This window comes from Podarcis melisellensis (genome assembly GCF_964234715.1).
Source record: "Podarcis melisellensis genome assembly, chromosome: 1".
In the NCBI taxonomy this organism is placed as follows: domain Eukaryota; kingdom Metazoa; phylum Chordata; class Lepidosauria; order Squamata; family Lacertidae; genus Podarcis; species Podarcis melisellensis.
The window spans coordinates 94,616,556-94,644,353 of record NC_138528.1 but is presented as its reverse complement, the minus strand read 5'-3'; the positions used below and the strand labels follow the sequence as shown (position 1 = coordinate 94,644,353).

At 41.2% G+C, this 27,798-nt stretch overlaps 1 protein-coding gene across 3 annotated transcripts in view; it reads right to left on the bottom strand.

Annotated features, from left to right (window-relative positions):
- The window catches only part of GPR39 (G protein-coupled receptor 39), a 123,347-nt gene extending 99,473 nt beyond the window's left edge, over positions 1-23,874 (bottom strand). Inside the window, exons 1-2 of one of the 3 annotated variants that reach the window (XM_081921817.1) lie at positions 23,367-23,874; positions 22,214-23,089 (exon numbers count right to left, since the gene is read on the bottom strand). In XM_081921817.1, coding sequence (XP_081777943.1) covers positions 22,214-23,089; positions 23,367-23,475 — 985 coding nt within the window. In that variant the 5' untranslated portion in view covers positions 23,476-23,874. Of the gene's footprint in view, positions 1-22,213; positions 23,090-23,268 lie in introns of all 3 variants that reach the window. The other 2 variants (XM_081921818.1, XM_081921819.1) reach the window with 2 other exon arrangements.
- Between the last annotated feature and the right edge of the window lie 3,924 nt (positions 23,875-27,798).

Genomic DNA, 27,798 nt, shown 5'->3' with positions numbered 1-27,798 from the left:
CAAAATGGGAATCCTATGCATGAACCAAGCTGGTTGAAGAAGCATCTCTCTTTCCAACCCATAATGCAGCCTGATTGAAGGCTAACAAGAAGTTATGATTTGGTTTTTACAGTACTTTGCTCACACTCTTGACAGCCTGTCTAGAAAGCATCATCATTTCCCTGTCAGTAAACAAATATCCAGACCTTTTAAACTTCACAGCAGTTTGATAAGGTTAAACTAATCTGCCCTACCACAGCAAAGAGAATTCACAATGCAGGACTTTAAATTGTGCACAAGGAGACTTGCAAACACTCAGGTCATGAAGTGTAACACCTGAAGCAAAGAGCAGCCTACAGTTGCGTGTCTTGGTGCTGTTTATCTTTACACTTTCGCCTTTGACTATGAATGGGAACAGGTCCCAGGAAACCAACTTCCAATACTTTGGATACTTTATTTATTGATATTGACCTCTCTAAATCCCTGCCCATAAAATTACGCTCAAGGCAACTAACAATATAATGGCTTGGGTCCCAATATAAATTAGTTCACAGTACAGTGGTATCTCTAGTTACGTACTTAATTCGTTCCAGAGGTCCGTTCTTAACCTGAAACTGTTCTTAACCTGAAGCACCACTTTAGCTAATGGGGCCTCCCGCTACCACCATTCTGCTGCTGCGCGATTTCTGTTCACATCCTGAAGCAAAGTTCTTAACCCGAGATAATATTTCTGGGTTAGCAGAGTCTGTAACCTGAAGCGTATGTAACCCGAGGTACCACTGTAGAAGTATTTCACATCTTTTCTCTCCCTGTCCTTCCACAGCTACAACCCCACCACAAAGACTCTCTGGAAGATTGGGACCCCACTTGGACATTATAGGACAGGACCCAGGAATTGCCCCAAATCAGGAAGAGAGTCACCCAACTAGGGGCAATTGTGTTCTCTTTCAGCAACACCTGTATGACTCATCCACACCACTCAGGAGTATAGTCTGGCTTTGCAGGGAAAGGGAAAGGGAAAGGGAAAGGGATGGAAAACTTTCCTCTCATGAACGGCCTTCCATTACTTTCATGTTATTATACCAAGGAATCCCCCTGCTCCAGTGCAGCAAATCAATAGGGCTACCTCTCTGGAAAACAAAGGAAAACAATTCCTTTCTGATTTTACTGTGATCTATATAAGGCTGCCAATTTGTTATCAGCCAGTGGTGAGGTGTGAGGGATTATTTAACACAAGCCATCCAAAAAGGTGTGGGATAGTTTTTTAAATATCTATTTTCATTTAAATAAATAGATACTGCCCATTCTAGTTGTTGAGAGAGAAATTATGTAAAAAGCTGGGTTGCCACGGGTTACCCACCTGTAGCTCATGTCATCCTATGTTGTTTTGAATGCTTGAATACGGCAAGAACTACATACAAAACCCAGGCTCTCATTTCGAATGGGCTTTACAAACAATTTCACAATTCAGATTCTCACAGAATCATCTGAAGCGGAAAAGGAGTGGAATCCAGTGTGGGTTTTTTCATCCCTACTGCATAACCAGCTGTTTATAAACTGTTGCAGATACTGTCACTTTTAATTGGCCTCTTAGAGCATGGAGGAGAGCTTTTCTTCACATTATAATTAGGTTCTTCTCCCTCAATTGGGGATAGTAAAGTGGTACCCAGACAGACAAATAGTAGGTTAAGCTGTAAGAGGCCAAAGGCCACTTAAGCATTTCAAAGGTTATTACTTTTTCATTAAAACATGCAGAAAATAATTACAAATCACAAGGAGCTTGTGAAAGGTTTCAAGCAAAAGCATAGCTATTAGAGGCAAGTGAGGTAGACAGGGAATTCAACTCAAGGCTTATTTACACCATTCGACTAAAGCGATATGCCTTCACTATTTCCTGCAACAACAGAGTATAGCACCAGACAGCATTGAGTCTGCTTCCCCCCATCTTCCAGTCTCAGGGAAACACAGATCCAACTATCCATTCTATGTGTACACCTACCTAGGGTGTCTGTGCATCCTATTATTACTATCAATTATTATTTGTTCCCCAGCCACTCTGGGCGGCTTCCAACAAAGATTAAAAATTCATTAAAATGTCACACATTAAAAACTTCCCTAAACAGGGCTGTTTTCAGATGTCTTCTTTTGGTCAGAGTCTATGACCCTTTCTCTCTCTCTCTCTCTCTCTCTCTCTCTCTCTCTCTCTCTCTCTCTCTCTCTCTCTCTCTCTCCCTCTGCCAGTCAGTGGTGCCATCCAGGTTTTGTGGTTGCTTTTCCAAACATGGCTTTGCACAAGGGCATTTCTCAAACTGTAGGCACCCACCTCTCCCTGGGGTCTCGCCTGCCCCTCCTCATGCCTTTTTCTCTGTGTCTCCCCTTCAACTGTCCTGTTTCCTTGGGCAGCTGCACAGAGAAGGATGATATTATTATTTATTTATACCCCACCCATGTGACTGGGTTTTCATAGCCACTCTGGGCAGCTCCCAACAGAATATTAAAAACATGATAAAACGTTAAAAGCTTCCCTAAACAGGGCTTTCTTCAGATGTCTTCTAAAAGTCAGATCGTTGTTTATTCCTTGACATCTGATGGCAGAGCGTTCCACAAGTTGGTCGCCACCACTGAGAAGGCCCTCTGCCTGGTTCCCTGTAACTTGGTCTCTCGCAGTGAGGGAACCGCCAGAAGGCCCTCGGAGCTGGACCTCAGTGTCCGGGCAGAACGATGGGGGAGGAGACGCTCCTTCAGATATACTGGACCGAGGCCGTTTAGGGCTTTAAAGGTCAGCACCAACACTTTGAATTGTGCTCGGAAACGTACTGGGAGCCAATGTAGGTCTTTCAGGACCAGTGTTATATGGTCTCAGTGGCTGCTCCCAGTCACCAGTATAGCTGCCACATTCTAGATTAGTTGTAGTTTCCGGGTCAGGGGACAGTCCTCTATCTGAAAGACCAATTATGGTTTAAAGGTAAAGGACCATAATAAGGGAGAGCAGAAGCCTTGATGTTGCCAATCAGCACCTGGACAGCAGACTGAGAGGCACACAGGTTGCAGTTTTCCCCACCAATGTGATGAAACTTGGTGTATTTCTATTTAAATTAAAGTGATTATAGACATGCAAATGTTATGCAAATCTGTTTTTGTGTGTGTGTTTTTGAGGGGGGTGATTCATTTTCTTTCTTTCGGCAATGCATATACGACAACCCTATATAGACCAGTAGAGGGCCAATAGCAGTGTGCACCGCGTCACTCCACAAGATCCATTTTTCATATGGTAGAAATTGCACAGGTAAGAAGCAGCGCTGGATATCTGCCCATGTTAACTGTTATTGGCTGACTGCATTCAGTGGTACTGAATGCTCATTGTATCCATCCTTTAAGAAATAGCAATAGCAACAACAACAAAACCTATTGCAGTTTCTAAAATAAACAGAGAATTCTTTCCTAAGTTGCATCTAGATAGATATACTCTCTCAACCAGACATCTCCTTTTTCAGGATCCTTATTGCATGAGATGGCTTTCAGATAAGTGACTGAAAATGGTATGGAGTAATTCTTGCTGGATTTTTGTACTGTTGGGAGTTTTGCAGATGCTCTTTGTGGGCTACAATATTATCAAGCCACACTGTGCAAAAGGCTTTCCTGTTTTCTTCAAATGAAGAGGAATTACTATGTATGAACAGAACCACCCCTGTATAGGAGAGCAGTCTCTTGCTCATAGAAGAAAACAGCGATGCCCCGGAACTTAATTGTAGCAGAGATAGTTTTGTGCATTTGTTTTACAGTTTGTTTTTGTTCCCAAATGCAGGAAACTCATTCAGGCTTGGTTGGGATAAAATATAGACTGGAATAAAAACTAAAATATGTGGAATATGAATAATATTTCCCACTAAGATAGCCAATAGAATTTGTCAACTTTCTCATAGTTTAAATATTGATTTCATGCTGAATTTTTCAAATGTGGAAACAAAACTGTTCTGTTTTCTAAGCAAAATCTCATGTTTCAAGTTTCCCTTAAATATACAATAATTCTTCATGATGTCTGAACTCAGGAAATTGTCTAAGTGGGAAGACAGCTTCAAGCCATTGTTTCAGATCCTGGATTGTTTTCACTAACTACAGTTTAAACAAGCCACATTTCCTGGAGTTCAGGCATCATGGGGAAATGTGGTTTGTTTAAAAACAAAAGCATCTGATCTTAACTTCATTCACATAGTGCTGGGATGGGGAACCTGTGGTCTTCCAAATGTTGTTGGACAGCTCCTATCAGCCCCAGCCAGCAGAGTCAATGATCAACTATAGTAATCACAAACCAACAACTCCTGAAGAGCAGCAAACTCCCATTGTTTTAGGCACTTTTTGCAACAGGGAATTTCATTAATGCAAGCACAGTTTCTGAGCTCTGGGCGCAGTACTGCGCCTATGATTTCAGGTTAAAACTGCCACTGTTTTGTTATTTAAAAAAGCACGCCTAGACACTGCATTGCAGCACTCATAACCTAAGTTTAGGGTACCATTTAGATCAGTTTCCAACACTGCTGAAAAAGCCATAGGTTCCCATCCCTGAATAGTGGGAAACCATGGTTTCACATTATGTCTGAAATGGGCCTAAATTAGGTCAGTGACTAACGCAGGAATAGGACACCTAGCTGACCTTTATTCCATAAACCCTCATCCTACAAAAGCATGCATTGCAACCACTTTCTCCTAAGTGGTGTCATAAGCTCTTTACCTCCATCTCCTTCACAGCAAACAGGAAAAAAGTCTCTATGTGTTCTCTTTATTTACCTCTACTGTTCACTCCTATGATCAAGCCATGATGCAGGCAAATAGCAGTGAACATACAATCTGTCTAAAGGAATAATTCTGCCCAAGCTTTTGTTGGGGAACTAGGAAGACCTTTGGGGACTAGATTTGACATTCATACCTCCACTTGCTGTACGGTTGCCTATGTGCCTGCTTGTGAGTGAGGTTCATTACATGGGCCTAACAACGTCTCACTCTGGATTCTAGATAGGACCCTGGAATGGTACTTACTATTCTCTTCCAACACGTAAAACTGAAAGGACCACAACTGAAGTACTTTACCATTATTGTTCTTCAAATCATGATTTCTTGCTTATCTCATCCTAACTCAGAAAAGATAGGACTCATTTACGGTACCTTCACAGCTGATTTATTAAAGCTTTCACCTATGAATATTAAATCCATTATCTATTCTTCCATTGTTTCCAGTTCCAATTATACCACTTCTCACAAAATTAAACCTTTTGTGTCAAGATAATGCCTCTGATGTCTGCAAGAAAACAATAATTGTTGCTCTTCAAAATTTAATAGAACGAAGATACGGTGTCTTATGAGTTCCTAGCAATTTGGCGCTACAACTCTGCTCACTCTCTAATGCACTTGTTACCTAGAGGCGAAGTTCATAAGAGGAAGTCAGAACAACTGTCTTTTCACTACAGCAGTATTCTGCCAAAGGTCTAAATCAGTAGCTACAGCAGTTAAAAAGAAACCCCACAATATTATATTCTACTAAAGGATTGTTCCGACACTGCACTTTATATTCAAGCCATAACTAGGTTGTTCTCGGTAAAACTCTGCAATAGCTGCAGCATGTCCTTCTAGATCTTCCCAGAGGTAACCTAAAAAGTATTTACAAGATCCAGATTTGATCTATATAGCCGAATACTACAGAAAAGGTAGCATTTTTATCTGCAATCCCTTTATATGCAATATAAAATTAGCATATCCCCAAGGTCAGATAAGCTTGAGGATGTTCCCTTGCACTTAAGAATATTAATTACTCATTAATGAGAATATGAATCAGTCAGAAGATTATGGAACAGGTCTCCTTCAGCTCTAAACAGAAGGCTTATGCTAAAAGTTTAAAATTCCGCACCCAGCAAAAACGGATTCCATGAGCTGTACAAATTATGCAGGCTAACTAGATGTACACATATCCTTACTTAGCCCAGTTTATTATGCCACTGCTATTTATGGGCAAGGCTTCCATGCAGAATTCTGATGCTTTAACCTCTAATCAGAAATATTGATCACACACAACACACTCAAACTCTAGAATTTCATTAGATATTTTGGCTACTTAGGAACTCCCTGCCCATTGATATCACTTTACTCTTTTCAGCACATGCTAGACCATTCTTGTTTAGACAAGCCTACCCAGACGCTTAGAAAGTTGAGGTAATCTTAATCTGTTTTGGTATTTTTACTTTTGTGTGTTTAAAGGTATGGTTGTGAATCTTTCCATTTTTTTGTTTTCGTTTTATCCTTTTGTAATCTGCTTTGAGGTTTTCCCCAATCAAGTGGTATATAAAGGTTATGAAATGAAATAAATAATATTGCCACTGTCATGTCTATCACTGTCATGTCTACCCACCCCCCAATTCTTCTCAGGTGGTTGTGGTTAAATTCCTATCCTAGCTTTCCTCCCAAAGGAGCAGAACACAGCAAACATCAAAACATCTAAATAATACAATTTAAGATAGTGGCCCATTTAAACACTGTTTAGAAACATTTGAAAATATTTAGAGCATCTAAAAATATTTAAAAGCGATGACATCCCCTCACAGTTCCGAATTTCACAGTTGCCATGACTGGTACATTTCAGTCATAAAATGCCTGGATGAAAACAGGAATGTTTAAAATTTATCCTGAAAATCACCTCACAAGGGTGGACATTCTACAAACAGGGAACCTTCACCAAGAAGGCCCTGTCAAGGATAAACATCAACCTAACAGCAACCAGAGGTAGCACTAGCAACAGGGTCTCCTCCGCTGATTGTACAGCTCAAGATGGTTGATATGGGGGGGGGGGTTGCAGTCTCATAGCAACTTACAGTAAATCTGGAGAACAAAACTAAGAGAGAACTAATTTTTAAAAAAAACAAAAACCAGTGGTGCATTAAAAAAAAATCATCACACTACATAAACAGCATAGTAGCCATCCTCCTGGGTGTCCCAGGGGCAATATGCATGTTAGTTTAACCTTAGGTCATTTTGTGCTCATGCGACTATTTTAATTTTAATCTATAAGCTGTTATTGTATATTGTTTTAAATGTCTATTTCACTCTTGTGAAAGCAGTCTCAGTTGTGCTTCTTGAACTGGTCTTTGACCATAATAATAAATTATTACTATTACAGCATAGTCATTAAAGTAACTAGCTAGCGCATATCACTACCACCAAAATTAACAATCCCTAGAGCAGTGTTTCCCAAACTTGGGTCTCCAGCTGTTTTTGGACTACAGTTCCTATCATCCCTGACCACTGGTCCTGCTAGCTAGGGATGATGGGAGTTGTGGTCCAAAAACAGCTAGAAAACTAAGTTTGGGAAACAATGCCCTAGAAAGATGGTAAGTCTTTGCCTGGTGCCAAAAAATGTCATTCAGACCTTACTGGTTAAAGCATTCCACAAATGGGAAGCCATTACTGAAAAGGACCTCAGCAGCTCAGCCAGATGGGATACTGAGAAGGGCCTCCCATCATCATTGGCCAGGCTTTTGAGTCCTAAGCCGCATGGGATTAGGGCTGCCTAATCGGAAGATCTGACCTCTACGATAGTTTACAGTAAATCCTGGCACCTCTCACTTTTAAAAATAAAGCACCGTTTTAACTGTGACACATTTTTCAAGGCATTCTTCAGGGCAGCCAAATAGTTTTCATGTAAATGGCAACACATCCCACATACCAATCAATTATAAATATTTGCCTAGACTGGCATGAGATTCATACGCATGATGAAATATTGTCCATTATCAAGCATCCTATCCATTAATCTCTCACATGATTACTATTGCATGGGACATCCAGATGAAAATAATTCCAAGACACAAGTATCTACATCTCTGATAACTCCAGTGAAGCCTAAGAAGAAACGCAATAGAGTGTAACAAGGAACTCCAAGGAAGTCAACTAAAGTACATGAACTAAAGCTATATTTTTTTCTGAAAACCAATCAATCAAGCTGTTCTTTCAATTTCATTCTGTCCTCAAGCTGTATCTTTTTCTGTAAAAGAGGGAAAAACAACAACAACCCAAACACAGACAATTTTCAGCCTACGAAGAAACATCTAATTTTCCTGTAACAGAAGTCCTACCATTGTCAAGTTTTACAGTGCTCAAGTCATCTATAGATGTCAAGCACATATTTTTAGCAGAGTGCTTGAAGTAATCTGTCCTACTGCAAATCCATTTGCCAGGTGCCTCAGAAAATATATTTCCTCAGTGATCTTTTGAAAGGCTATTTCTTTCTACGCACGACACCCTTATTTTGAGCTACACATTAATCTGCCAACAGTAGATTGATTGTACAAAAATTAGATGTTCAGCTTTAGAGTGTTGGGCTTTGGTCTTTTTTTTTTGTCTTAGATATAGGAAGGCAGAAAAGATCCAACACGGGTCGCTAATTATATTTTACAGCAATATATTTTATAGGTCAGGCCTGCAAAATGCCTTCAAAGCAGCTTGCTGCAATATTAATAGATATTTAGGAAGTGCAAAGTTTTATTTAGCAACAAATTAAGGTGCCTTCTTTTTTTCTTTTTTTCTTTTTTGCTGTGACTGCAAATACCAAACCATTGATTGAGTTCATGTGTCAGTGTTAACACAAACTTAACTGCCAAAGCATAGATGTAGTCATAGGCGCCGACTCCATGGGGCTTGAGGGGGCCCGAGCCCCCTCAAAAATTCGTTTGGGGGGCTCCGCCCCCCCAATAATCTCCGGCACCCCTCCAGCAGAGCGCCATCGCCGCCCCTCCCCCAGCCCAAAATGCACAGGGAGGGGCGGGCTGCATGCCTCCTGCCCTCCCTCCCGAGCAAAAGCTCCACCCAATTTCCTTTGGAGCTGATTAATAGGCGCAGCACGCTCTCCCCTATTCGCTCACGAGGAGGCGGCGCCACTTTATTTGCATATTCATGAGCTTATTTATTATTCATGAGCTTTCCCGGGCCCCCCCAATATTTTTTATAAGTCCGCGTCCCTGGATGTAGTATGCATGGCATAATGCATACTGTGCTGAGCTATTCAGTTACGAATCTGTCATAAATACCTCTTTACACGTGGAAATGGCCCAGCCTTTGCCAGAATTCCTCCATATTTGCTCCTGTATCCTAGCTTGTGTTCCTTGCTAATGAATGGGCTAAACATCGAAACACTTCCTAGTCCCTAAATCATTCCAGCTTTTCATACAACAGACCCCAAAATGGCACAGGCATGGGAATGCATAAATATGGCGACTCCTCCAACTTAATACCATTTTAAGCAAGTAGCCAGCACCTGTAGCCCTGGTGAGAAAAGAGTGTGGATGTGCAAGGATTATTGAGGAACATCTCCCCTTTCACTTATTTCATCCAGATCATTTCTACTTTGGCTTGGGCTATTCCAGCGAGGGAGTATCACTTCTGGCAATAAACTGCCTGTTTTTCTTTTCTCCACACCTTATGTCTGTTCACCTATTTTGTGACATGGCCACTGCAGCACAACGCTGCCCCACCGCCATTACTAGGTGCCTAATTTCTGTTCTCAATGGCTGGCAGGAGACATCACATCCTTCACCACCTGCATGTGGGGATTTTAATTCAGGCCCTCCTGTAAACTGGCCAATTGTAGGCGGGCCTGGAGGCGGTACCTAGTGGGGGTGGAGCTGCCTGGGACTCCTTCCTGAGTCTTCACTCAGGTCTGCTCCATAGGCTTAAATAAGGCTCATCTCCTTGCCTCAGCACCTCAGTCTGCCTATGGATCTCTCATGGATCTCTTATTGCATGGCTAAACCCACCCACCAGAGGGAATGGTGCCTTCCATACAAACTTGCTGTGGAACTTTCGACTGCCATATTCAGGGCCAGAGAGGAATTTCTCCTTTGGACTAATTGGCTCTGTCTGGGGGGTTTTGCCTACCTTATAGCAACTGTCACAACTTTGGTGGGTAAAGCATTGGGTAAAATCCTTAATCAAGGATGGAAGGTTGTAAGCCTTTGTCTTCACCTGCAATGAATCGGGGTATCCCATCAAAGGGACCCTAAGGGAAGTGGTTCAGTCCATATGTCCAGGCAGGGACTGAGGGCCATAGTATCTCCTAAGGTGGCAATCCTGTTGAGGTTGCACCCATTTGATGTATGTCTTCGTCAGCCCCAAAGCAGGACTGACCCCCAGCAAAATTTTCTAGCAGGTGGGCTGGTTGATACAGATTATACCCAATGACTAAGCCAAACTCACTTTCATCTGTAAACAATAAAGTTGTGACCTGATTTGAACTGAAAACACTGTACTGTGGTCTTTTCAGCTTCCACAAACACAGCCTCAATAGGTGGTGAGCTCAGAGTACCTGGGTACGCAAATATTTTTATACACCTGTATACCATGACCCTCCCTTAATTGCCTATTTTCTAAAATTAAAAAGCCCCAAATATTGTAATATTTCCTCATAGAGGAATTGCAACAACCCTTTGATAATGTTGGTTGTCCTTTTCTAGCTCTACAATATCCTTTTTGAGATAAAGCAACAGTATTCCAGGTGTGGACACACCATTGACTTGTATAACAGAATTTATGATACAGGCGATTTTAGTTTTAATCCTTTTACCCATTTTTTACATTATTTTCCAGTACACAATCAAAAAACTCCTTTGATATGTCAAGTCTACTAAGGACAGCCCAAGCAATATCCTTTTTAATTAACACCTTTCCAGTCTCATCTCCTGGCTCAAAAAGGTGTTATGAGTGCCTCCCTGGCTACATGAAACTCAGTTGATTGGCAAATGACAGGCTGTCTATCAAGACCACCCAAGCTAGAACGTAATAAATATGGTAGCTACCTCACCCAGACAGATGCTTGCTCACAGATCTGTCCTTCCCTCCTCCTTGCAAGGGAAAAGAGAAGTTGTGGCAGAAACCTAGTAAAAAGAGAGATGTGTGCACTACTGGCTTGCCTCACAAGGCAGCTGTGTGCAAGACTTCCTTACAAGAGTACACATGTACAGTTTGCATGCACATAAGCGTAGGATTAGCAGAAAGCCAGGACACTTCGTTGACAGGTAAAACATAGCTAACTCTATTTTCATATTTGCAACCTCTGACCTCCTTGCTCAGTGCCATCTACTGGCCCTTGTGCTTATACAACTAACACCCCCACCCACCCACCTCGTGAGGAATGCTCAAATAACATTGTGGTAGCTTTCACAGTGGCTGTGTACACATTCCCATCTGATGCACCCCTCTGCTTTGGGAAGCAGTATGCACACATTAGCCAGAATCTGCATCTATCCAGTCACTTCTTATGAAATACTGCAGTTCCTTCCCCGCAAACCAGCTTTGATCCAAACTGAGAAAAAGAGCAACCTAGCTGCAGTAATGCACACATAGCCTAATTCTAAAAAGTGCATCGTAACATTAGTTAACTCCCTTAATGTGGTAACATGCTGCCTGTTCAAAGGGAGGAGACACTTCCCCTATTCACCACACCTTGTGTCTGTATGGGCAGAATCCACTAAAGGCTGCTTAATTTTGAAAACTGGATAGTTCATTGTGTTGAAGTCCAACATATTTTTCACAGAGAGCACTTGAGACATTCACATACCACAACTGCTATTTTAACAGCTGCCACGGCAGGAAAATGTTGTTTTCATTTTCAGCGCTATTCTGTCAAATTATTTTTGTAGAACACTATAAACCATTTTTAAAGCACTCACAATCAAATTCTATCATCATTGTTCTCTAGAGACATCTTGTTTATTGAAGAAACCTTTTTAAAGACTATTTTTCTTAAAAAAAGAAATCTGCTTATTTTTATTTCACTTGAAATATTTATAGCCTGGTCTCTTAAAATGGTTTACAAATGTAAAAATCTAAAGTTATTACTAGAATTTATACAGAGTTAAGGAGCAGAACAATATCACTAAATGCCATCAGCATCAACCCATATTAGAAGCTAACCCAAGAGACATCTTCCGTTTCAGAAGGTCAAAGAGATGGACTGTGATGTTTGGATAAAGGTCAAAGAGATGGACTGTGATGTTTGGATAAAGGAAGAATGTTCCAGAACTGAGTGGCCACAACCGTAATGACCATGATCATGGAAGGCCACCAAGCTCACTTGGCGAGATGGAACAGAACTTTAGTCACAGGCACAAGAAATAAGCTTCTGTGCCAAGTACCAACATATATTCCCTTCTCTATGCCTCACAGAACTGTAGAGTTGGAAGGGACCCTCCAGGATCATCTAGTCTCAACACACAGTCCCCTGTCCAATTTGAAACCATACCAGACCCTACTTAGCTTTGCAAATGTGCTAGCAGTTTTATTGCAGCACCACTAGGAGGGATATGATCTGAGGCCCAAACCAAATGTCTCAACCCAACTGAGATGTAAAAGTAGCCCATTCTGTGAAGTTAAAGTCTCAGCTGCAAAACAATTAGCACACACTTCCTGAATAATAATTTTCTGCAGGCTTCTTTTTGAAGAACTAGAATAGAATCAGACTGTGTTCCATGACTACTTGTGGAGCTGGGGAATTATTATGTTTGGAGTGAATGTCTTGTATTTTCAAACAAGTTTTCCTTAAAATGCACTACTGAGGGAGTTTCATGGCAACGACAAACAACAGCTCTCAGCCTTGGAGAGGAAAATGTTACTAAAGTCCTGTTAAAGTCTGTGCAAATGAATGAATAACTGTCTGCTTTGTATGTGTGTTTAATCCTTGCTATGCAGTTATACTATGAAAAGCCTTGCCTTTTGCCACTCAAACACCTGAGTAGCAAGAGAGAATGAGAAAGAGAGCAGGTAGACACTAGCTACTACCTTCCTGCCTCAAAACCAAAGAATGAAGCCAGGATGAAAGAAGAGAGATTTCATGGTCATTTCTGCTGCCAAATCCTGTGTCTCCTACTGGTGGAAAAGGTCATTTTCCTACTTTCTCCTCCTTCTCAACCACACAGTGGAAGTCTGAGCAAAGGGATGGACAACGCAGGGCAAGCCTACAATTTGGACTGTAACTGTGACTTGGGGAAGACTTTGACCCTTTTCCCACTGCTGTGGTCTGGGGATTGGGGGGGCACATCTGTATTGCAGGGGAGGTCCCATTTGGTCCAATAGAGCAGTAGTAGTTGTCATGGAATCAGAGGGAAAGAGGCAAGCAAATTGAGCAGGCAACTGGAATAATGGTTTGCAAGCCTGCACTATAATAATGATTAAAAAATGGAAACTGGTTTTACCAAAAGCTGTGAGTCTTCCTTCCAGGTAAATATCTTTAGTGCACACACAGTTTCTCTTTACACTCTGCTGGCCTCCGGATTTTCAGAAACACAGAGGAAAGCCACAAGTACAAAACTGTATTTACCATAGACTAAAATATACCACAGCACTCTCTTTCAGCATGCACTTTGTGCAACGAAGACTCTTTTCAGTTCCCCATCTGGCATTCCTTTCCTTCTCCCATACAACCACACTGTGGCAATCACTGTACAGTATGTGGTTTACTGCCGAAAAGTAGTACATGCACCAGTATGAAGAACCAAAACCTGTCATCTGTGATACTTAACCTGATGTTTTTGATCCCTCTTGCTAGCTTCAGGCTCACATGTGAAACACCTTATTGCTCCTTCACAAATAAGTTACATATTTCAGTATTTTGTTAAAGCAATCAACAATGCCAAACCTTCTTTTGTTGGTGTACTTAAAAGCAGTCTTACTAAAGGAAATTTAGATCTAAGCAGCATCCACCTCTGTAGCAATTTTAACTTTTGGTTTCCCAATGCACTTCTATGGTCATAGCATGTGCCGTGTGCTTTCCACATTGCAAAATTTACAGCACTTTCTCTTATTGTGGGTGGGGTCAAGAGTTTGGTTTATAACCACACTAAATATTTATATACAGACAAATGTCTTTCTGCGGAAAACTTCTGACTTCACACAGGTGTTGGTGCTTTTAAGAAATCTGGGTTCTTGAAAACTGTTTCTGTGAGGCAGCAGCTACATGAAATGCTGTAAGGTTTGGGGGGTTTGTAAGTTAAGAAGAAATTAATCAATACATTCTCAAAAAGAGAGAGAAGACCAGATAAAGACAGAAATGAAAGGAGTTAGCCAGACATTTGAGCAGTGGTTGGGAGAGCAAAATTCCACTGCCATTTGATGTGTTTCCTAGCACCCTGGCTCCAAAAGAGTCCATTTTGGTCTGGATAGGCAAGCAAGTAAGGATTTAGTTTGCACAGGGCAAATTTAATAGTCTCCTACTCTATTGACATGGACAAGGAGGTAATCCCTTTCCACTAGTCAGCTAGCATGTAAACACTCCACTTCCATCTTGTTGTTGTTTATTCGTTTAGTCGTGTCCGACTCTTCGTGACCCCATGGACCAGAGCACGCCAGGCACTTCTGTCTTCCACTGCCTCCCGCAGTTTGGTCAAACCCATGCTGGTAGCTTCGAGAACACTGTCCAACCATCTCGTCCTCTGTCGTCCCCTTCTCCTTGTGCCCTCAATCTTTCCCAGCATCAGAGTCTTTTCCAGGGAGTCTTCTCTTCTCATGAGGTGGCCAAAGTATTAGAGCCTCAGCTTCACGATCTGTCCTTCCAGTGAGCACTCAGGGCTGATTTCCTTCAGAATGGATAGGTTTGATCTTCTTGCAGTCCATGGGACTCTCAAGAGTCTCCTCCAGCACCATAATTCAAAAGCATCAATTCTTCAGCAATCAGCCTTCTTTATGGTCCAGCTCTCACTTCCATACATCACTACTGGGAAAACCATAGCTTTAACTACACGGACCTTTGTTGGCAAGGTGATGTCTCTGCTTTTTAAGATGCTGTCATTGGTTTGTCATTGCTTTTCTCCCAAGAAGCAGGCGTCTTTTAATTCCGTGACTGCTGTCACCACTTCCATCTAGTTCCAATCAAACCAACCTTTGCTGAACCTTTGCTGAATTAAGTTATAATGGCCCATGACCTGGGTGAGAAGGCTGAGGATTCTGTCAGGGCCCTAGTTTCACTATGGAATGGTGAGATGAAGAGAGACAGATAGCATTCATGACCCCACGATGCTCCCTGGCTTTCTGGGGACCTTTAGACAATTAGGTAGGTCAGACAGGAATGGCTGGTGAGGAGCAGCGTCATCACTTCCCTGACTTACTCCATGCCAGTGTAGGCACCAAGTAAGCACCCACCCTCCCTGTCAGCCACTGCTGATGCCAGATGACCAACAGAATATGGGCAGTGCAACTACTACAAGTTTCTGTTAAACATCCCTGTGGTGTTTAATATTCCTATGAAACCACTGGAAGACGTTAGCAGAGAATCTGGAGTAAGGTGCTAACAATATGCTGATGACATACCATCCCTATTTCTTGTTATCCTCCAAGTCAGCATGGAAGGAAAGTTCATGGTTTCCCTCCCCAGGATTCCCTTCTCCCCTGAATCTCTCCCTTCTCACGCTTGAGGTTCTGGATGCCTCCATCCCCTTCTGAGTCTCACTCTCGCTTTTTCTCTTCTTCCCTGAGCTTGTGCTTGACTTGTTTGAACATTAGACCATCACTCCTCCAATGTTCAAACAGAAGGTAATAATCGGCTTCTCTCCTCCTCTTTCAATGTCTTTGCTTGCCTTCTTTCAAGTCCCACTGCAATTTTTCCCCTTCTTTCCACCTCCTTTGAAGCCAAAAGTTGCACCATGCCCCTGTCATTGACAGCAGCCTGTCCATTGAACAGAATACCGGTAATCCTCAGAATCAGTTCCCCTAGCTACCCATTTCAGCACTCAGGTTTGGAAATTCCTTGCAAATGGTTAGGTTCACTGTCATATTTAAAGACACATTTCCTGAGCAAGCATCGGAATAAAACACTGCTTGTGCTAATGACCATCATAGTAAGATTTGCACTGACTTCATGAAATACCACTATCTGTGTCAAAGGTCCAGAGCTGAGAGGCCCACAGTGACATATATGGACAGGACTGTGCAAACCTTATACAATATTTACCAGCACAAATCATGTAAAATATGATGGTGCTGATATATCCTAAGATTATGTGCACATAACACTAGCATGCCCAAGGCAAGGGCATATGTCAGTCACTTACTCCAGGGATGTCATACATAGCTAGATGTCAAGGGGAGAATAATTCAGCTCACTTCTTTGTGCTGTAAAAAGGCTTATTTCTCTCATAATCACTTATTAGCTTCAATTGTTTCTCAACCTTTTAAAATCCCTCTATATTTACTCTGCCTTCCTGAGCCCACCCCCATACCCCGATAACAGCTCTTTCTTCAGATTTAAGATGGGAAAATGGAGTGAAGGAAACAAAAGCATTAGCACTCTCTCTTCCCCAGCACTACAGATACACTCCAGGTTTTAATGAAACATGTAAAGTGGTCCTCAAACTCTGCCTAAAACCAGCAATACAATGATTAGGAAGACCTCTTGTGGCCAGAATCTCCCATATGTTCACTGGCAGGTTCTCACAGAACATTAAATCATGGTTTAATACATTATGGTTTTCTAAACCATGTCCTAGTGTTATATGTGAATGCTGCTGGGCAGCTATAGTTTGTTTACTGCCCTCCCAAAAAACATGATCTGAAGCCATGGTTTGTTGTTTGGCTTACAAGTCTTGCTTTGATTTAACTATGGCTTGATGTTGTGTGTGAACTCAGCACCTTTCCTTAACCATAGTTTGTTTAACCATGCTAACAAAACTACCAATGCACAAGATAAAAGGAGCTGTAATACATACCAAACTTCAGAGAAACAAACTATGATTTGTTTTATTTTATTATCTATGGGGCAAATAATGTGTAAATCATGGCTAGTGTAACAATGATTTAGTGTTATGTGTAAACCAGGCTACTGTGTCCCTTCCATGCCTAACAGCCATTTTGTTCGGCCAGAATACTAGGTTTTAACTGCTTTTAAATGAAGTGTGCCTATGGCTTTGCTGTAAGACTCTCTCCTCCCACAGTAAGCCTGTCTCAGTTTGAGACCACTAATTTAATGAGAAAAAGGTACTGCAAAACTGTAGAAATTATGGGGGAAATGTTGTAGGAGAAACTACACCAAATTTTAGCCTTACAAGTTTATCCCATACATTACAATATCCACTTTAGAATTTTTTCACCAAGCTTATTTATACCCTTGCCTGCCATTTTTATGTTCTTGTTCTTGGGCAGATTCTAAATATCATATAGAAAACATTTCCTCACATATGCGTGCATGAGCGCACACACACATACTAAAATGTTTTCAATTTGTTTTCATTATTTTTCAAACATTGCACCAAAGCATAGCACTAAAACCACTTGTTTTTCAACTTACACTCTTCCTTCTTGAGTACTAGATTTATGAATTTAATTTCTGCTTTATAGAAGTTATCACTTTTAACAACTAGAGGAGAGAGACTCTAAATTGCTTTTATTGCTGCTAGACTCTTCAACACATCTTGCTCCGTGTTGTCATTTACATTTCACATTAAATGTGAAATACATTTGGAATGAGCAAATATTTGTTTTAATTTGACCCATCTGTTAAATGAAATTCAAACAGGCCTGCTACATCACAATGTTTAAATTCAGCAATTTGTAAACAATATATCTGTTCATTCTGCCTGGGTTAAAAGCACCCTAAAGCATAATTCTTATGAAAGCCACCACTTCAAAATGTATTATTCTCATGGATGCAGGCCATGGTTTCTGTCTTCTGTTCATTAATTTATTTTCTAACCAAAGTTAATTAGTGAGACTCATATTAAGAGAGTAATTTGAAATACAGCACAGAAGTCAGGGAGGAGGACACTGAACACCCTTCTCCTCCCCCCCCTTCCTCAATAGACACTTGTAGGCATTAATGCAAATCTGCTTGCAGACAAAATGATCACTAGAAGTTACAGAGTGGCTTTCTTTTTCTTCTTTGAACAAAAGTTTTTCAAACAAAGAAAAACAAATATACCTTGAGAACTTGATGTATCGATAGGTCCAAGAAAAGATCACACATGCTAATAGTGCTATAGCATATGAGGATAGCAACAGATAACAGGGTCTTCATATTGAAGAAATTTGAAGCCCTGTCTTCATCTTACAGAAAAGGGGGTCATTCCTGACTTTTGACAAAATACACCACTGTATGCCAGTGGTGGGTAGACTCAGTCCTTGGAAAGTTCACTTTAAAAAGGAACTCGTTCTAGTTCAGGTACATCCTGTCCAAGTCAAGATGGGTGGCGATCGAGGGAGCAGGTGGCCAGATGCACTCCTTTAAGCAGCGTGTCCACATCCTTTGGTCACAATAATCAAAATTAATCCAATACAGATGCAACAGACAATGCTCTGTATGCTGCCAGTAGACTTGCTCTAACTGTGGCATCCAACTCTGTTTGGATCCAAGGCCATTTACCCCCTCTAAGTGCTTTGCAAATTTGTTACAGCCAAGGGTGGCAGAGCAATGCTCTCTTGCACAGATGACAAAGCCCATTCACCACTTGTAGATGCATCAATGGCAGAGAAGTATGCTTTTTCATCACAACCACATGGTAGGCGTGGTAATGCAACCTTACCCTGGCCAGGGTTTACTAGAACCCTGAGATCAACCAGATGCAAAATACATGTGTTTAGAATTAAAGAATTCTAAGCCCAGAACTGTTTTCAGCATCAGAACTGAATGTAGCGCAGAGTTCCTTCACACAAAAATCCACTTAGGTTATCCTAAGCTTTTTTTTCCTACTTCAAAAGTATATAATCTGTGGGAGAGGGGCATTATTTCATTGCTGCTATTGGTAAACAATTGAGAGTCAAAAATCTTTTGCAATCGATCACAAATCACCCAGAGATTTTCCAATCAATCTGGATTTGCTGTCTCCCCACCCCTCCTTTATACTATGGAAGATAAGAGAGACAAAACTGAAGTCCCTATGCTCTGTCCTGTTAAAGTATGTGGATATTTCTGAATGTCTGTGAAAATGCAGGCAGGGAAAAGAGCATGGCCTGACAGACAGGAAGGTAACAGTTCCTAGAATATGGCCCATTGTAGCGACCCACAGATTAACTTCCAGTTGTTCAATTCCCATGAAGTGCATTGTGGTACCATCACCTGGGAAGGCGACAAAATAATGTTCAAAGGCTGTAGCACATCTAGTCACAGTGATGTTGCTCACCAAAAGAACAGACAAACCAACCCAGGTGCGAAAGCAAATCATATGACTCATCCAAGTACACAGCATCCTGATAGTATATGGAAACACTAGAGAAGGTTAATGTGAAAAACAACAACAACCAGATAGCACATAAAAAGAGCTAAGTGTTGAACCAAAAACCACAATGAAATCACACTTGGGTTTTTGAAATGGCTCTTCTTTCCAGGCCTGGTTTAACTTTGTAGTACTAAACTGGAATCATGTGTAAAGGTGCTGCAAGTAAGAAAAGTAAGGCAGTGTGAGTATAGCATTATGGCTTAGAAACTCAGCCATCAAGACTTCTGTTGTTCACATCATGCCAGCCACCAAGAACTGACCAGATGCACTTTAAAGATAAAGGGACCCCTGACCATTAGGTCCAGTCGTGACCGACTCTGGGGTTGCGGCGCTCATCTCGCTTTACTGGCCGAGGGAGCTGGCATACAGCTTCCGGGTCATGTGGCCAGCATGACTAAACTGCTTCTGGGAAAGCAGAGGAGTGCACGGAAACGCCGTTTTCCTTCCAGCCGGAGCGGTACCTATTTATCTACTTGCACGTGCTTTCGAACTGCTAGGTTGGCAGGAGCTGGGACCGAGCAACGGGATTCGAACCGCCGACCTTCTGATCAGCAAGCCCTAGGCTCTGTGGTTTAACCCAGAGCGCCACCTGTGTCCCTTAGATGCACTTTAGGCAAGCCTTTATTTCTTAGTTGTTTCTCTCCCAATGCAGATCTTACCTATGAAGACAACAATACTGTTCTTCCTCACAAGGCTTACTAATATAAAATATGTGGAGTGCATTCTTCTTCTTAGCTTTAATAATGAAAACCTCAAGAGGTAGTATGGCATTTTTCATCAGTCACTGGACCTGAACCAGCCTGTTTGGTGTAGCACATATTTCCATCATAAATCCTATCGTCTTTGCACAACCATGAATATGGACTAGAAATATACTTACTAAATAAAACAAAAGGCCACAATAAAGCAATCTTGATTATATATTCGCCACTCTCTCATCCCATATTTTTCTCTCTCTCACACACACCTGGCTTCTTTTTCGTCCGAGCATACCTCTGTTGACTGCACACTTCTCCCAAACTGATGGTAGATTACTAGCCCTTACTACAGTTCAAAACTTATCAGGGCCTCTCCAATACAATCTATTTTTTAAATAGAGCCAGCACTGACATTTACTGCATCTGGGATTTTTGGTTGGAAAATTCATTCTATAGACAAGAAACGAGCAGGGGCTTTTCACAGATCATAGCAAAAGCGCAAGGAGCTAAAAAAAAAAGCAGAGGATGCAGTTATTAATCTATGTAATCTATATAATTTCTGCCCCCTTTATCACACCCCCTCCCCCCAAATGTAGTGGACCTCTAGAAAACAATTTTAAAATCTCCTCTGGTTTGGTTGTGCACTCTGGTTTGGTATGTTAGCTAATTCGTTTATTGTAGCGCTAGCACCGTACAAAGCAGGCCAGTGAAAACGAGGAATTGCAGCAATTCAAGCAGAACATGATGAAAATCACATCTAAGAGCTCTCAACAAGATGCTGAGGCTACATGGATCACAGCCTGGAAAGATTCTCAAGATGGTGAGATGACAACTTGATTAGATTTAGTCTGAAAAATGTGGCAAGAGAGATCAGAATCAAACATAATTCCCAAGTTATTGGTCTTTTAATAAGCTCTAGGTGCAGGGAGGGGAAATTCCAAGAAAGGCAACTATCTGGCTGGCTTAAAGTGATCAAGGCCTAGCAAAAACAAATAAGTTGAAAGGCTTCCAACTTTTTAAGAGCCCCTGCTCTCATACCTTTAATGCCAACTTCGGCATCTGAAGGTTTCTTATGGCATGCCACTGTCTTCACATTTAGTGACAACCTCCTTGAGAATATGCATGACTGCTGCCAGGCATGTGACTGACTCAGGCTAACAGTCTTGTAAAAAGGCAAAATAGGCAGGAATCACAGTTCCCAAGGAAAGGCTACTAATTCTCCACAACTGCCACCTCCATGCCAGCCCAGAGGGTGGAGTGGGATCAGGTGGGCTGGGTGTCATCATAAGCCAGACTCTAATCTTTGCCAGGACAGTTTCGGCTACCAGGGATTCTGTTAAAGGCACATGAGCAGGGCTATAGTAAATGATAGTGGCCCTGGCAATAACCCAAATCTCAGGTTTAAGCTTTCTGAATGCACACATTTGGAGTAGCATTTGGAGCTTGCAAGGCTCATTATTTGTTTCTGCTTGTTTGTTTGTTTGGGGGTTTTTTTGGAACAGTTTAAAAACAAACAAAGTCTTTTAATCAGCACTCCAGTCCTGAACCTATTTGTTCAGAAATAATTCTTAGTGATGCTAGTGGGACTTTCGCCAGGTAAAGGATTTATGATTGCAGCTTAAGGTTGTGATTTGCAAAGGGCTCCTCATTGTTTCCAGCAAGATCAACATGTAAAAAGCTTCCTTCCCTTGAACCCCATTCCATACATCTCCCCCACTTTGCCTATAAAAAATATAAAAAACTAGTTTCATTTATCTAAAAATGGGGAAGGGATAAGATGTTATCAAGCAGCATGACTAGTAAAAGCAAATTGAATTTTAGGATCCCTCGCTTAATTCAAACGAGACAAAAATTATAACACTACACAAGATAAGCATTTAGCTTTAAAATTGAAATATTTAAATCAAAAGTGCTTTCTTTAAGTGATGATGGGAAAGTGGGACAGGATGGGTAGAGAAGCCTGTTGAAAAGCTGAGTTACTTGGTTCTGTGCATAAAGAAAAGGGAAATGCAGCTGAAATGAAAACCATTCCTCTCAAATGCACATTCTGAAGGCACTAATGCTTACTTTAATATCACCACCGCACAGGTTCCATGCAATTTATGCCATTTGCTTTGTGCTGAGCAGAATTATTTCCATAATGAATAGGGAATGGTGAAACACTAAAAGGGAGATGAAACCCACCTCATTTTCCCATCATTTCATCCTGAATCAATCCCACCCTGCCATTTGTCTTTCCTTTTGTAGCTGCAGAGTCATTACCAACACACACACACACATACATGTACATAGACAGGGTCTTACCTAGGAAGAGGATAGTCTGTTTTCTGGAACTCCTGCCATCGGGATTCTCGTTTTTCCTTAGGTACTGGTTTTGGCTTTCTCTCTTCCCTCTCACGGCTAAGGTCCCTTGTTTGTGGATCATCAGGGCTTTCATCATATTCCGGCACATAAAAGCCACAGATACCAACACTACGACATACACAATAAAAGCAGTGAAGATACCAGACTGGAAGGCCTTCCATCGAGACGACAAGTTGGTGCATATGGTGACATTTAGCGTCAAGTCAGGCATGTGGTGCCGGGGTTTGGGTTTGCTGCAGGGAACCAATCCTCGGTGGCCCTGGATGGCTTCCAATGGGTACTCTGTGCCCATCGCAAAGAGAAGAGGTAAGGCCACAAGGACAGATGTAATCCAGACAAAGGCAATGAGGATCCTCACTTTGCAGGGCCCAGAAGCAGCTTTAAACTTGAAAGGGTGGCAGATGGCAATGTACCTTTCAAAGCTGAGAGTGGCCACATGCAGCACCGTAGCATAGCTGCAGGCCTCAAAAAGGAAGCAGTAGAGCTTGCAGGCGAGGTTGCCTTGAGGGGTGGAGAAAGGGGTCCAGATCATACTGAAGAACTCCACAGGCATCCCCAGCAAGAGGACCAGCAGGTCCGAGCATGCGAGGCTCACCATGTGGTCTGTGACCTCTTTCTGCAAGTAGCCCTTCTTCTGCAGCAGTTTGGTTGTCCGGATGGTGACACTGTTGCCCACAATGCCTGCCACAAAGATGATGACGTAGATAAGGGCTAGGGTGATCTTGATCCATTGGTCCACTTCAAATTCTTTAATGTGCGTTTCATCAATTATATCCCAACAATCCTGCTGGCTGTTTCCTGTCTCCATGAGCAGAGCTAATCACAGACACACACACAATGGAGGAAAGAAAGACAAAAGGTGGGTCAAAACATGTCACTGATCCAAACATCCTTCCTAACAAAGCTTACACGTTTACTCACAGGCCAAGGCCTACTGCATTCTAGGAAGCTTATTTCACACAGGTAGAAGCTGTGAAGTAATAGCAATGACTCACCTACACCCAAACAGGCAACACAACTTTTTTTTCTGAATCAGCACCTCACACCAGTCACATTAGTGGATTAGTCAATCCAGGAAAGAGATGAGACAAACCATTATTCGCTTTAAAAAGAAGAAGAAGAACCACGAAGGAAATGCTTCTTTCTTCTAAGTATTGTTTCTGTCCTGTACCTAATTCCTCCTCACACGCTTCAGGGTGCATCCAATTCTTCCTGGTGGAAGGAAGGCTAAGCCCTTCGGGTTTTCTCCAGGCACTCCCTGTTCCTTGCCCCGCCAGCTTCTGAGTGACGAGACTTCCCTCTAGCCGACAGGCAACCACTTCCGTCAAACATTAACTTCTAGCTGAACAGCCGGGTGGGATGTGGTTAGTGACTGAAAAGATAAGGTGGCCAAAAAAAAGGGACAAGGCAAGTCTGGTTCCAGCCAGTTAGCTTCCTCTGCCCTCCCTGAAATCTGATCTCTACTCCTTAACAACTGTGAAGTGAAACCTGACAAGGAAAATAAATAAATTAAATAAAGGCAAGGCGTGGCTGCTGCAGAAGGAATCTGGGTGTTTGATTTAGCCCTCTTTCTCAATGTCCTCTGTTTACAGCACTTCACGTGGGTGGAAGTTATTGCAGCTTTCCGTTTCCTCGCCTTTTCTACATGGGAGATTACTGTACAGGTTTTCACGTCACGAAGGAGGAGAGGAAAAAGAAACGATTATTGCTTCAAATGCCATATGAACCTGGGACTAGATGAAGAATAGGAACTCTGCCAGGCTGTGATGGTTGATCCCATTGTTGGTTTAGAACACAGGACTCCAGAATACATACGTGCCTAAAAGTACAAAAAGCTTCCTGCAACAGACAGCATGCATCCCCCCCCCAAACCACGTATAGAGGTCTAGCTTATGAAACTCTCACCTACTGCCAATAACTTTTAAACCCCAATTACATTGTTGTTAAAAGGCAAGTCAAGAGCCTTCTCTAAACAGAAGTCATATTTAATAAATTGGGCTAATAATTTCCAAAATCCATTATTTTATACTCTCAGTGCAATTCTAGACATGTCTGCCCATTCGTTCCACTTAGTTCAATGGGACTACCCCCAGGTAAGTTAAATTTAAAGCACTTTAAGTGCACGTTTGAAGCCCAATAATCCTGGGAAGTGTAGTTTGATAAGGATTCTGGGAAGTGTAACTATGGGAGGGAAGCTACAGTTCTCATGATTCTTTGGAGTGGGTCATGCTTTAAATGTATGCTGAATGTGATTCAAATGTAGGGTGTGGATCTGCCCATAGTGTAATGTGGGATAAATTCTTCATACAAACCCTTAATAGCATTATTTTAAGATTTCCTTCTTTTCCTGCTAGATAACAGAAATACATATAGATAGCAGTCCTAACCATGCTTATTCCTCTGAGCCCTACAGGGGAAGTGAATTTAATGCACGCTATATTTTTTGTTTCCAAGAACCTCTCATGGTAACCTCCAGAGTTTTATATTTATAGATTAGCATACCTTCACATTTCAGTGCAGGCTACTTCACAGCTGAATAGAACCACTTCCAGAGGACTTTCTCCAGACTGCTAGGCTCAATCTACTACAAAATCTCAAAGCAACAAGTTCCAGACTAAAAACGGTTATAATTAGAAAAGGTGGGCTTGCTTTTTAGCTATTCACAAGAGTGGAACAACAGATAGCTATTAAACAGTTCTCATCATATTCAAGGTGGTTATCTTCCCACCCAAAAACTTAATGAACAAAAGATGCTAAAAAATCAGCACCTGTTCCAGTTGATTATTCATGCAGTCCTATTTCAGAGAAAAACCTCTTTCCTCCAATCTCTGTGCCGCTTCAAGCCCTCTTGCCCCAATCCTCCTTCCTTGTGCTTGATAATTCAAATTTGTTCTGCTCAGACAAGCTTTCTATTATTGCCCAATTTCTTTCACTTAATTTTACTTTATAAAAGTGTGAACAAAGATTACATATGCATGGCTGAATTGTGGATATGAAACAAATTAAAATTTGCCCATTACCAGGGGCTGAGGAAAGAGAGGAAATAAGGGCCCAGGGCAGATTGTTGGTTCCCCCACAGACATACTTTCCTATCCAATTATATAAAAAAGCACCAGTTTTGTAATCTCAGTATGATAACATGTGTAATCAGATTGTATTATTAACATGTCTTCTAGTAAGAGAGAGGTATGGGGTGAATTTATCACTTCCTCTACTAGCTTCTTCCCCATAGCAATTGGGAAAGGTGTGTTGTCTTCTTAAGAGACCGGTTACAAGAAGGAAAACCACCTTTATTAACTTTAGGCAGTGCTTTTTTTTTCTGGAAGGACGCAGGTGTACACATACCCCTAAACATTTTGTGAATTAAATTTGACCTCATTGAGAGGCAGTATTTCAATATGAGTAGGAGAATGAGAGTACTCCTAAACATTTTAATAATAAAAAAGCACTGACATTAGGAATAGCTATAAACATGAGTTTACAGTACTGTACAGTCGTACCTTGGTTTAAGAACAGTCCAGTTTAAGAATGATTCGGTTTACGAACTCTGCAAAACCGGAAATAGTGTCTTTATTTGAGAACTTTACCTTGGTCTAAGAACAGAATCCAAACGGTGGTAGGGAAAGCGCACCTCAGTTTAAGAACGGTTTTGGTTTAAGAACAGACTTCCAGAACGGATTAAGTTCGCAAACCAAGGTACCACTTTACTTGGATACACTGGGCCTGTTTTAAGTCCTCCTTGTGTATATCTTGTTTCCTGCTATTGCTAATTTAAAACCTGAATTTGTTTCTGTATAGGCATTTTCACTTAGTCTACCCTACCACCAAATATTGTAGAGGAAGGCATTCAAAAGGTTTGGAAGAAAAGTGTGTGGTTCTAGAAAGGAAGGAGAGTAGCTCAGGGCTTTGAATATTGGTAGTTATCAATACCAGGGCACATAGTCAAACATAGTGGCTGACAAGTGGAACAAGCAACAAATTGTTGCAACATATCCTCTCTCTTAAAAGAGTCCTCATTTTCAGGGCTCCAGACAGATATTCCATCCAAACTGACTTACCTACAGTCCTGTTGATACCCACCATAAGAATTTGCTATTAGAAGGAGTGATATACCGGTACAGTAGTTAACTTGAGAGGAGGTAATAATGTATTTATTGTAATATAATTCCAAGAAGACAATACGCTGCAACTTCAAGATCAGGTCTTTTTTTTTCTAACTCCCATCATCCCAGACCACAGACTATTTGACTGACAGCAGTCTAGAATCTAAATGTGGGTAAGATGCAATTTACATGTGCTTAAGCCCAATGATTTAAGTCATTTCATCATCACAATTCTACTCAAAAGCAATTCCCTTTGAGTTCAATGGAGTTTACTCCTAGGTAAGTGGCTAAAGATTGCAACCTAAGCATGCATTATTTTGTGTAGGATTTGAGAGCCTGAAATTATATATATATCTGTAATATATATATTACACACACACACACATATATACACACACACCTGTAATCTTGAGCAATAACCACCTTCAAATATGTGTTGTGGAACTGATACAAAACAAAAGCAAGCACCACCATATCAACAGTAATGCAAATTATGACTATTCTGTCTCAAAATATGTAAATTGCTCTGATGCTAATCAACAATGGTCTTCCCTGCCATTGTTTACCTATGGTATATGAGTTTTAGGTGCCGATAATTTTGTAATAACATTTCTGTAACTGGTGAAGAAACATTTCTCCTTCATTAAGTTAAGTTAATCGTATTATAAGCATAGTTGCAGCTTTAGAGCCACCTTATGCAGTGCTTTGTTCTGGGGGTACGCAGGGGTACACATACCCCTAAACATTTTGTGAATTTTTATACTTTTGTTCATTTACTGTATTTATTTTTCCTAATTTGAACTATAGAATGGTGATTTTCTTGAGTCAAAATGAGACTACCCCTAAACATTTTTTTAGAAAAATAAAGCACTGACCTTATGAATGTTGTAAAAACACCAAATTCAACATATATGGACACACAGCGTGACTGGCTGCTTCACAGTTAAAGAATTCCATTTTTTCTGGAAGCTGACAAAACCTGAGCATTTTCTGCATTGTCAACCTTATTTGAACTCCTTAATTGTAATTTACATATATATAATGTTTCAAAGTGCAGTTACCTTCCCTGACCACTACTGTATTCCCTTCTCTTTTCTGGACATGAATAACATTGTCTAACAGGGAGAAAATCAAGAGGTACGACTTCTCTTCTTGCTGAATATAACTCTGTGATGAAAAAAGCAGCTCCTGCTAAATATCTCACACTCTTCTGGTTCTTATAGGCAGGCACAGGAGCCTCTGTCAGAAAAGAAAGTGGTAATCTGTACCTTCGGGGATAATTGAAGAGAAAAAGATGCGGGGAGGGGATATACTTATATTTTAAAGCCTAGTGGATTTAATGGTGGTTTGCATTTTAATGTCTCTGTGTGTTTTTAATATGACTAATGTTGCTGAGCTTTTTAAAAAAAGAAACCGAGTCCA